The 12,685-nt window shown below is 34.8% G+C and overlaps 1 protein-coding gene across 1 annotated transcript; it reads left to right on the top strand.

Moving 5' to 3' along the window:
- The first annotated feature begins 1,212 nt into the window (after nt 1-1,212).
- On the top strand, nt 1,213-10,947 carry GOS12 (golgi snare 12). The gene is made up of 6 exons (XM_086456183.1): nt 1,213-1,538; nt 4,326-4,522; nt 7,347-7,436; nt 7,528-7,599; nt 10,273-10,402; nt 10,496-10,947. Exons 1-6 carry the CDS (start codon nt 1,397-1,399, stop codon nt 10,591-10,593), a joined length of 729 nt encoding a protein of 242 aa, XP_086312309.1. The 5' UTR covers nt 1,213-1,396; the 3' UTR covers nt 10,594-10,947.
- The last annotated feature ends 1,738 nt before the right edge of the window (nt 10,948-12,685 follow it).

Below are 12,685 nucleotides of genomic sequence, written 5' to 3'. Positions count from 1 at the left end.
ATATTTATAACTTTTCAATTTAGAAATTTTACATATGTTCATAATTTTCTGATTTAGAAATTTTACATATGTTTATATTTTATTGATTTGAAAATTTTGCACGTATTTATATTTTACCAACTTGACAATCATGAGTGATATGAATTTTATTGATTTGGAAAGTTTGCACATATTCGTATTTTTACCAATTTGGTAATTATGAATAATATGAATTTTATTGATTTGAAAAGTTTACATGTGATCATGTTTCATTAATTTGAAAATTATGCTTAAATTAGAAGTCATATTTGCTTTGATGGATGTAAAAGTGTATGGAACTTACTTGTGCACACGACATCTTTATTTCAAATCTCAATTTTATAAAATTACCACATGAGCCCTATGGCATTGAACAAGATTAACGTTTTTTCATATTTTTTACTTATTTCATATGTGGAATTCGAGGCATAGGGTTAATATTTGGAGGAATTTTAACCGTAGGATTTGTTTAATAAATTCGATATAAGATGATGATGATGTTGATTGGACCGTACTTTACTTTAGTTTTTACTCATTGACCATAGGATTTTCTTGGATTATAGTAAAGTCCAATCATCTTGATCGGGTGGATTTGGTGCCTAACACTTTTCGAAACTGATAATCTAACCTCTTACCAATTCTATTACCCATGGACTAATCTGGATTCACTTTGAAGTTATTTTCATTCCTAAACCTAAAAGGTGACGACTCCTAATTTTTCAATCAAATACCTTTTTACTATTTAGTAAAAAAGTATTGAGATGATTTCAGTAGGGTGAGAGATGGAGAAGGTGGTGGATTTAGAAGACCTTATTGTGGGTTCATGAGACCTTTAAAGGTCATAAGACCTTTTGATTTGATTAAAATGACTATTTTTGAGGATTTGGGTATTTTAAACCCATTGACGAATTTTCTTTAAAAAACAATTTTTTTTATCCTTTCGAATGAGAGCCATTCAAATTGGGATGTCTACAATGTTGTAGCAAATAGTTGTCGGTCAACCATAAAAATTATAATATAAAAAATCGGGATGATCGGACACATCCGGTAGGCTAAGTCCAAGTCCGAGCCCTACCCTAAATATGAATCTAGCCTATTAAAATCAAAGCCAGTTCACCACGAGATGGGCCGAGCTAAAACCCGGCCTACGAGAGCCATCAACCCATCACTCGTCCCGTTACGTTACCATTTAGTAGGGTACGGAGATTCGGAGGAGAGCTAAGAGAGAGAGAGAGAGAGGAAAGTGCAGATTGGAACTTTTGATAGCCGAGAGGAAAGACGAAGAGAGGAAGAGAAACGGGTTTGTTTGAATGGAAAATCCAACTGTAATAACTGAATCAATAACTGCCACACCAACATAGAAGAGAGAGAGAGAGAGATGTCTTCGCTTACAGATTCAAATCTGGAGTTGCAGGAGGCAGGTTGGGAGGAATTGAGGAAGGAAGCTAGGAAGATCGAGGGAGATCTCGATGTCAAACTCTCTTCCTACGCCAAGCTTGGCGCTAGGTTCACCCAAGGAGGTCATTCTTCTTCTCTCTCTCTCTCTCTCTTTAATTTCTATGTTTGTAATGTTTGATTCCTAGAGTTCGATCACAAAATTTCTGTTTTTCGATCAATTTCGGGATTATTGATGTTGAAAATGTCGTGGTTTTTGAACATTTAGGAAATTGGGGATCTCCATTGGGGTAGATCTAGTGGTACTTGTGCAATTCTCGTCAGAACACGTGGTTTGGTAGTAACAAACAAAGAGAATTTCAAATAAAGATCAAACCGAAGAACACCAAGATTTACATACATGGGACGCGATCAGATCTTTGGAGAAAAATACAAGAAAAACGCTCAAACCCTGAATCCCTTGTACAGCCCTTTCCCTTAAAGAAAAAAAAATACACAATTGTTCGAAATGGTTCCAAACAATGCTGTTTATAGTTGGATAAAAAGACATAGAAATAACATCTAAAACTCATTTATTAAATTTTAAAAGATTGAATGAAAGTCTTAGCGCAAATCGTACTGTTTGTGGATAAGAGTAAAAGAAGATAAAAGACCGTTCTTTCGTTATTTATTTTATTTTTTATTTTTTTTCTGAGTATCTGTTATGCAAAAAAAAGAAAAAGAAAAAGAGAACATGGCAAATAATATAGTGGGAAACACTCTATGTTGTGCTTCATTAGAAACTCATCATGGATAGAATTGTGCAAAAGTGTAAACAAAATAATGGAAGTTTTCAAAATGGTCGAGAAGCAGTTGAAGGTCAAAGGTCTCTCAATCAAGGCTAAATATGCAAGATGAAAGGAATTTGTTCTTTCGGTCCATACGAATGTTCTAGGGAGGCCATTGATCACTCATGAGTGCATCTTGAATTCGCAAAGAAATTTTGTATTCATGACCGAGAGCTCTCGCCAATCAGTATCACAATGTTATGATCAGCTCGAAGCCTTCAGAGTATCTTTTTTGATAGGTGCCTCTATCTGTATGGGGAGTTCGTTGCTGAAAGATCCCGCTCAGTGTTGACTAACCTGTTAGGCCTTTCATGCTCTCCATAGACATAGAAAGAAGCACAAGCCTCACACCGGATTCAGACTCTTTAAAAGGTCATGTCACTTAGCGAGACTACGCAAATGGAGGCCCAACATAGTTCCGTCAAGGCCGAAGTGCGTCAGGTTGTTTTTGCTAGCTGAGCCGTATCTTGCTGCCTTTGGCCCGCTTAAATAAATTTATAAATGGAAGTTATTAACAAAATATGATAGGTTTCATACTAGTGCCCCGCATCGCAGCATTTCATGCTCGTGTTTTTTTTTATAAGTATAAAACTTATCGAAGAAGAAACAGTAGGCCAACATGGCCCCCAAAAGATAAAAAGATCAAAAGGAAAAAAGAAAAATTACAAGAGTATATAGACACAAAGCTAAAATAAAATCCTTTTAGAATTACATCGAACATTACTCATCCCATTTGAGTACAAAATCTTCGAAGAACACTCCTTCAAAGTCTTTGCTCAACTTGCACCAGTAGAATAAAAAAACTAGAACTTCCAAAATCACATCTTGGGGAGATTTCACTTTCCCCTTAAACACCATTTTGTTTCACTCATTCCAAAGACCCCAACAAACCGCAAAAGGGAGAATGGCCCATAGTTATGGTTTTTTACTTAAGAACACATTATAGGACTTCCTAAGGAAGAGTGACAAAACTAACATAGCAAAGACCCAATTTAGCTTGAAAATGGAAAGAAAATTGACCTATATTTTATGAACAAATAGACAATGTATCAGAATATGAGATCCAGAGTCTCCTTGCACAAAGCACAAAATTTGGAGTAGATAGGCCATGTTTTATTAGATTGTCTAAGATAAGAATTCTTTCCAAAGAAGCTAACCAAATGAAGATAACAATTTTGGATGGCACAAAATATGACCAAATGGATGTCTCTCAGTATACTAGATTGCAAGGGACCAACAACTGCTTATGGAAGGAACTTACAAAGAATTTTATATCCTTATTTCCACTCCATTCTCTTCTATCCTCCTCAATCAAATTACAGTTTGAGTAGAGTTGAGCAGATGAAGAAGAGAAGCTACTTCATCAGTCTCCCAATCATTGAAGTTCCTCCTGAAACCCAAGTGAGGTCACTACCATTGTGAATCAGGTAGTCTTTCATAGCACAATTCCTTTTCAAAGACGTTATGTATAGGTACGGGAATTGTGATGATGAAGTTTCAACGCCGCACCATCCGTTCTCCCAAAATCGCAACCTGTCCCCTCTCCCCATCATAAAACCAACTCCTTTGTTTAATAGCTGAGACACATAGAAAATTCCTTTACATATGCTACAGCCATAGGAAGACTTCGCCTCCCCACTCTCCCAACCAAAACTTTTTTCCCCATATTTACCCAAATAACTCTTATCCACAAGCTTTTCCTTTCCTCCCCAAAGTGCCAAAGCCACTTACATACCCATGCTTGTGTTTCATGTGTATGTGTGTTGTGTACTAAACTTAGATTAAGCAAGGGTTTCCAAACCACTCTAGATAAACCCATTGATTTCATGTAACTTTCCATTGTGGAAGCAAATGCGAGACAAATTCAAAACTTTTTCGCCCAAAAGTTTTTAAACTTTAGTTTTGGTTGAAATGCAAAAATACATATAAAGCACAATAACATTGAAAGAGCGACGTCATAAAAGTAATAGTATTACCCTAAAAGTAATAGTATTACCGGTCATTTCATTATTTTCCACTCTCTATGTAGTTAGAGTGGTTCAATGGAGGTTATTCACCCTTTTGAGAACTATGCTATTGGTTCAGGTTATGCAGACACTGGGTCACCAACTGTTGGCTCTGGTAGATCATGGAAGTCTATGGAAATGGAGATTCAATCCTTGCTCGAGAAGCTACTAGATATCAATGATTCCATGAGTCGTTGTGCTGCATCTGCAACACCCACTACTTCAGTTACCCAGAAGTTGGCAAGGCACAGGGACATACTTCATGAATTTACTCAGGTTTATCTCCATTCTACTTTCTTTATTACTTGAAGCGTCGTTATTCCAACTCAGATATTAGTTTTTTTCCTAAATATTTATACTGATCTTTGGCCTGCCACTATGATCACAAAGCTCATAACATATCATTTCTATTGGATTTTGCCTCATGTGTTGTCACTTTCTTGATTGGAAGCAAAGATTATTGGAAATTAACAAGAAAATAATATTAGACTCTGAGAGAAGAAATCGGCTTGGTACGGCTAGAAAAAGTTAATTTAAGAATGTTGGCTCACAAGAGGTTGCAACTCATAACTGCTGGGGGTTAAATTTTTCTGAAGGAATGGAAAAATATATTTTGGCAATACCCACACTATTCGCATGAGCTGCATTGTTTCACACATGCACGTACATTTATAATCTTTATCTAGACTTGTTTAAACAAATAGGATGAGTTGACTTACATTAGGTACACAAAGAACCAATTCACGACTAATGTGGGACTAAAGGTTATTGGGTCTCTCCCTTTCATTAGTAAAAAATTATTGGCTGCATCAAGATAGGTTGTTATGAAAGACATTGATTCCCAGAACTGCATTCATGGGGAAAGCCCCACTAAAACAGAGTAAAAGAAAAGGTTCATACCCCAAACTTTGATTACCTTGTATCCACACTGGTACATCTTCATTATCGATGGGGACATATTTATCCTCGTAAGTTAAAGGACACTAAGATATTGATACTGGTGAATCTAATAGTTCTCTGAAATTTAAGACACCAAGCCACCTGACCACCAAATCTCTTGAAGCAATCCACCTGTAAAACATTTTTGTTTTAGCTAACTTTTGCAAAACTTGGTAAGAGTCCCAAGACTTGTCAAACTTGAGGCACATGGTACTCTGAATGCAAACCATGAATCATGGATTTTTCTCAGATTGTTTTCCTCTTTATTTTGCTAGGTAAGAAACAAACCACATGGTTAAAAGCTCAAACCATAGGACAAGAGTTAAAGACTGAATAAACCAAGATGTAATACATAAGTAGAAGAGCTAATTTTTTATTTTTTTAATAAGTTAAATTTTATTGACCAGAGGGTGAGAAGTCCTCAAAAAACTTAGTTTGAAGAGCTAATGAAAATGATTTTGTAGTTTGAAGCTTGCACCTTCGTTTATAGATTGAGAAATTCAGGACCTTGGTTAAGATTGAACTCATTGCATGTTTCAGTGGCATGACTAGCTAATTTCTCTTTCAAATCATGGTATATGTGTTGTACAACACGTTTGGCCTGCTCATGTTTGTGTCTAAAATAAGACACATTTTTGGCCACTAATGGATGCCCAACCAAGTAGAGAAAGAATTGAAGAAGTTGGAAGAAACTCAGAATGAAAACAATCTCTGCTCGCACGAAGGATAGAGCGAGCAATCTGTTGTTTTTTAGGCCTTTTTCTCCCCTGCACCCCCCCCCCCCCCCCCCCCCCCCCCCCCCCAATGAGGCCTATAAATAGGGGAGAATCAGAAAGAAGGAAAAAAGAAGAATTTTGTAAGGGAAAACTGTGTCAAATTTACTCCAAACATCAAAGAAATCATTGGATCTTTCTTTTCCTTCCAATCCATCTGTCTCTTGGTAAGATTTTACTTATTTTGCTGTTCTAGTTTCAATTCCGGCAAGTTAATGGAGTTAAATCCATTGGAACTCTAAAAGGGTGTTCTTTTTTGAAATTCTACAAGAGAACTCAAGAATTACCTCATCACTTGTGAGGTTGGATCCTTGATCCATTATCCTTGTGATGGGAATAAGGGGTAAGAGAACTCATCTATTGTCTCCATCTAAATGTCCTTCGATTTTTTGCCTAGATAGTCCTGAAGAGAAGGAAAGTAATGCCCACACTTCCAATGGACTCCACACCATCATTTATTTAGCAATTTTTTTCTGAAGGAAACTTAAATAAATTGCACTTGGAAGGCATCCTTCCAATTAAGACACCAATGATTGTTAAGTGAAGAGATGACCAAGGCTGAGTTTCCTTATGTTTATTCAACCTTCTAGATGAGTATTGCATCACCATCATCAATGCCTTGTCCCAAAAATTTGGGGTCGGTTGAACATATCCAAATGAGAACTTTGTATATGACTGAAATATTTTCTGCAACTTGAAAAGTCTATCAAATTAGCTAATAAATAATAGAAAATCACTTTCCTTAGTAATCAAATCTTACCTTGTTTGGCCCACATGGATTACCACATTGGCAATACAACATAATAGCTTTCTAGATTTCTTGGAATAACTCATATTCAAATAAGTAAATATATATATCCAAGGTGTTGAAAATGGATGGCTACTGAACTCCCAAAACTTAAAATTAAAATTCAACGGTGAAAAATAATGATTCAAAAAAATAAAAAAATTCAAAGTTATTAGAATTTCGTCCTCTACAAGCCTGTGGCATTGGATCATGTTTTTGGATGCTAAGATGTGAGCTCACAACCCTTAGTAAGATTTGAAATCTAAGTTAGCCAGGCTAGACTGACTCTAAATAATATATCACTCCATGTACACATTCAAACAGCAACAGTGCACCTTCAATTTCAAGGCAAAGCAACATCCCAGCTCCACATAGCTTCAAAGAAAACATCATTTAGTCTATCCCTAAGGAATACTACATATGCAAGTATTCTGGAAAAATTATCCTTCACGGAAGTTCAGTTCATTGTGTGGTAATCTTTTTTGCTGTGTGGTAGCATTCACATGAAGCTTTTGCTGCTTTATTTAAGACTACGTTATCTTGTTCTATGAGATGATAAGGGCCGCCGTCGGTTCCTCTAATAAAATATATTTTTCTTTAGGAGTTTAGACGAACAAAGGGAAACATAAGCTCCATGAGGGAGCACGCTGAGCTTCTCAGCTCTGTCAGAGACGATATCACTGAATACAAGGTGAGGAAAACATGGTCTGTGAATTTAATTTATCCAGATCATTTGATTATGTCAAATCTACTCATTTTCTATTTAATTTTTTGTCTTTTAGGCATCCGGGAGTATGTCACCTAGAATGCATGTATTACGAGAAAGAGCCGCAATACATGGAAGCATAACTCATGTAAGACTCAGCTTTACTGAATTATTGTCCTAACATGTTTTTAATCTTTATGCATCAAAGCAAAACAATCAAGTTATTTAGCAGTTATTTGACTTGCAATTGGAGTATGGTGGTTGAATAATTTTAATGAATGTGTTATGAAAAATGATTCTCCATAAATATTATTATGCTGTTATATTGGCCTGGCATTTTGGTTGAACGTCAATTTGTCTGACATAAAGTTGCTTGTGTAATATAAATTTCTGACATGCATTGATCACTTTCGCTTTTGAATGCATTTGTGGTGTTCCAATTCGAAATATTCTTCTATTATCTTTTGGCAAGACTAGTATGGAAAATATTTGATGGCTTCAGATCATTCTCATTTTACCTTATAAGCCATTCTGGCATTTACAGGCAATATTTTTTTTTTTCTCGCCAACAAACCTTTCCCTTTCAATTCTGAAGTAGATCCTATTCTCAAATTTTGCTGACTTCATTTTTCTAAGAAAAATTGCATCATTTTAAGTATGATGGATTTAAATGCTTACTCGTGATGGCAAATTGACCTTAATTTTTTTTCTACCCTCAAAAGTTCTTGAATCTCCTAAACTGGACATAAGATATGTAAGCATGTATACATACGTCACGTCCCCTTTGATCTATATGGTTCTTGGGCCCATGTCTCTATTAGGGTATGCATCTTCATATATTTTGTTACTCCTTCCATCTTGCCTTTTTAGATCCCTTAGCTTGCACCAAAGCCCTCCTATGTACATGTCCAAACCATCTCAAACAACCTTATTTTATCTCCTAATATTCTATCCAGCAAGTAAGCTTGCAAGGATAAGAAGTACGACTTGAAGCTATTTTCATTCCATATTCGAAGTTGCGATCGGATCTATTCATTAAAAAGAATCGATTCGATACATTTCTTATGTACCCATAGGTGCTATATTGGATTTGAATCAGATTTTGGATCAATCTATATTGATTGACTGCCTTCATTATGTTGTTGCTAGCAAATACCACTTTTTTTTTATTTTTTTATTTTTAAGTTTTGGGTCTTCCAAAGAAGGGAGCTAAATGAGAGTAGAAGTGAGGTAAAATGAGGATAGAAATTGGTTAAAGTGTTGTATTCATGGGTGATATTGGGGTATTTATTATATAAAATAAAATAAAATAAAAAAGTTTTTGCCCAGAGGTTAAAATTTTGGCCATTGGGTAGATATACGATCACATACTGCATATGTGATCACATCCTTACATGTGTGACAGCATATGGCATATGCGATTGCATATGACAACTACGAATATGATGTAAATAAAAAAAAAGTCAAAAAACAAAATATAAAGCATTGGATGGGATAATAGTGTATATGTGTCCTGAATTTTGAGAAACAAGAAGTTATATCCATATTTCTTGTAGCAATGTTTGTATCGATGACCGTATTTGGATGCCTTGGAGCCTGAGACTATCACATCTTTCTTTTTCTGTTTGATAATCTAGGCAAGGTATTAAATTTTGGTTTCGTTGTTTATTTCGGTAAGTCTGCAAATGGAAATACTTATATAAATTTTTTTTTTCTCTGTGCGGAAATTAATTACTTTTTCATGGAAATGATAGAAATGTTGTGGAACTGATAGAAAAATTAAGAATTTTTTATTGAAATTGTATGAAATGATAAAATAGACATTAAACACTCAATAAATCAGCAAACTACAATAAACAATTATATATATTCTGGAAATAAATATTAGTAGTAAAACTCTTACGTAAATGAGCAAACTATAAGTACTATATGTATGAATAAATTAATGATATATCTAATTAATTAGAACATGGATAATTGTATGTGTGTGCTTATATTATCGATAAAAAAAATGTGTGCTTATTTTAAGATGCTAATATACATAGAATGCACCAAAGTAGCATGATATATAGACTCCTAACTAATCATAATCTCCTTCTACATTTCAAAAAGGCCATAATCTATTTCTACTGATGAATGAATATTATGTATAACTTACAAGTTTTTTCTATAAAAATTTGTATAGTTTTGTTATCTTTATAAATATTAACAATATTTCAAAAAAATAAAATAAAGAAGAATATTTTTTGTCGATTTTTACTGTTTACGAAATATTTCATAAAAGTATTGCATTTTAGACTTTGAAACTTGAATATTTCAATTAAAATTTACTTCAGTTAAAATTTACTGTTCATCGAAATATTTCACGAAACTAATAATTATTTCCATTGAAATCTATACACAAAAGAAGTTGTTCATTAAATTTTTGTATAGAGTTTGGTGGAAATGCAAATATTAGGGTATATCTCGTGGGAATATGTCAAATTTCAATATGATGCATCTAGAGCAATTAGCATATATATATATATATATATTGCAAGTGGCATGAAAATTCTATATTTGCATTCATTGGACTCCTCTTTGTGGAATCAACCAAGACTCGACTCTTCAAATCTTGGCTACTTAAATGAGGACTTTCTCACCTTGACTTGATATCCCGAAAGAGAAAGAAGAAACTACACTATTAACTTTCGTAGAAATTATTATAATTACAAGAAAAGCTGAACATTTCAAATCAACTCACTATATCATTTTATGTTTTATGATGTTGATTGCTTTTTAACCATTTTAGTTCCCTGTCTCGTTGAATCATTCTATGTAGATTGATGATGTGATAAGTCAAGCTCAAACAACGAGAATGGTTTTGGGCTCTCAACGGACTTTGCTTGGAGATGTTCAAGGGAAAGTCAAGCAACTGAGCGATAAGTTCCCTATTATCCGTGGCCTTCTTGGTATCGTTCCTCCCTTTCTTCATCCTCCTACAATCTACAAAGTTTATTTTCCTGAAAATACGATGTAATTAAGATTGTATTTGAACTTTGCAGGTGCAATCAGAAGGAAGCGGTCTAAAGATACTCTCATCTTGGCTGCTGTCATCGCAGCTTGTACGTTGTTCCTTATTATCTATTGGCTTTCAAAATAAAGAGAGATGGCTGTTGGTGATGCCAAAATGAGCAATGGAGATTACTGGTGTCTTTCCGGGAATTTTGATTCCACAATTTGTTTAAAATCAGATAGAAACAGGTCAGGCTCGTAGTTTCGATGTCTTTCAAAGTTGAATTACCAGCAAATTATATTAGTCAACTGAGGTAATAATTTTGTATGTCCTTATCTTTTTTCTGGATCCGCAAATATATGAGCTGGTATTGAGCCCTCAGATTATTTTTACATCAGAGACCCATGGCTCAGTCGCAGAATCCATCTATCCAACCTTGACTTTCTCTTGTGCTCACATCCTTTACATATCACATATGTACAAGATGTCCACAATGTACCAGACTAATGCAACAGTAATGATGTGAAGGATGCTTGTTCTTGTTAATAATTCCACATTGGGCCCAAGGCCATTAAAAAAGTTTACTATACTAATGAAATCCTAAGATTAGCACGAATAGCTTATCTAGAATCCATCGCCTAGATAAACACAACACCTCTGTAATCCATAAACAAGATCCAAATTTACCAAGATATAAAATCTTGATCCAAGGAAATGTTTTGATGTGGAGTAATGAGAATGAACTTTCAAAATAATCTGAAACATTTAATTTTTGAGTCAATGTTGGTTGTGGTGTCGATTGAAATTGGAATTTATGTGCTTCATCATTTTCACAGAATGAACCTGTGTTTCTCAGAATCTCTGATTCTTCATGATTGAAAGCAGCCCGAAGATGTACTGTTCTATATTGAGATCTCTAACTGTCTAGTTTTAACTGCACAAAAATTGCTATTAGACGCATCAGCACCTCATCCTTAAGACGTATAGAGTCAATTGTATGAATTTTGTTCGGGCAAGTGTCTTCTATTCTCTTCTCAGTACCTCAATCAATGTACACGTTCATCTTGTCAATGGCTCGGCAGGGCTTAACGAATAATAAGCCTCTCCGGTCGATGAACACCCTTTTGAACCTTACCATTCGTTTTGGCCACTCTGAATGTCTGTTTTGGGTTTCAAAAAAAAAAAACATGCACTCAATGTGTCTTATGTATAAGTGCAGTTATATATCTTTCACCTTTCTTTTCTCTGCTCTCAAGAGCTATACAAATGATGTTTTGTTACAAGAGCCCTAATACATTTGTGTCCACTCCACCCCCTCTCAGCTTCAGCCTGCCATCAAGCCTATAGTGTTGATCAATGGTGATGGCGATGACCATGACACTTTTCAATGTCAAACAAGATTGTTCCCTTTGTGAGCCAATATGATATCGATTCAGTTCAACTAATAAACTATCTTCTATGAAAAGTTCATCTTCCTACACTTCTAAAGGGGTAAAAAACAAGTAAGCTTCTTCGATGGTATTCATCCCAAGAATTACTATGGAAAATTACCCAGTTGGAGTCAACCCGGCCATTGTTCAAATTGTTGGGCACTAAGTGCTCTTATGAAGTATGGACCATGCTGAAAGAAATTTACTTGAATACCACCTTGATGAGGTGGGCGGATTAACAGTGGGGACAATGGGGGCACTTGCCCCCCTCAATTTTTTGGTGAATATTTAAGGCACCTCTTTGCTTTCAAATCTATGACTGGTCCTTTTGATTTTTAATGAATATTAAAGATACCCTTATGTTTTCTAACTGATGGTATGCTCCCCTCCCCCCAATATTTTTGTTGATTTGGGTATACCCCTCCACATTTGGGTGAATGATGTCCCTATGTTTGCAAACTAAAGACATGCCCTATTGGCCTTGTTCTTCTTTTTTACACTAACAAAAACTAAATTAAAAACCCTCATCTTCAACTTGTAACTAAAAATCCTTCAATTTTTGTCCTAAAATCAGTCATATTCAAACTCTTCAACTTCTATAAAACAAAAATTAATTTTAATCTATTTAACATCATCTTAATCCATCGTTTTGAACCTCGCCTTAATCTCTATGTAGAAAATCTTAGTATTTTCTTTCAAAAAATATCATCTTCTACTTCAAAAATCCTATATTTTTCTTTAGATTTGAAGGTTAAAGTAGATTATTCTTCTCGTTCAAGAAGACTAGGGTAAAAAATTTGGAACCTCAC

Source organism: Akebia trifoliata, chromosome 10 (genome assembly GCF_017979445.1).
Source record: "Akebia trifoliata isolate Shusen 1 chromosome 10, ASM1797944v1, whole genome shotgun sequence".
Classification (NCBI taxonomy): domain Eukaryota; kingdom Viridiplantae; phylum Streptophyta; class Magnoliopsida; order Ranunculales; family Lardizabalaceae; genus Akebia; species Akebia trifoliata.
Note: the sequence above shows the minus strand (reverse complement) of the source record. Positions and strands in the feature narration are given on the sequence as shown.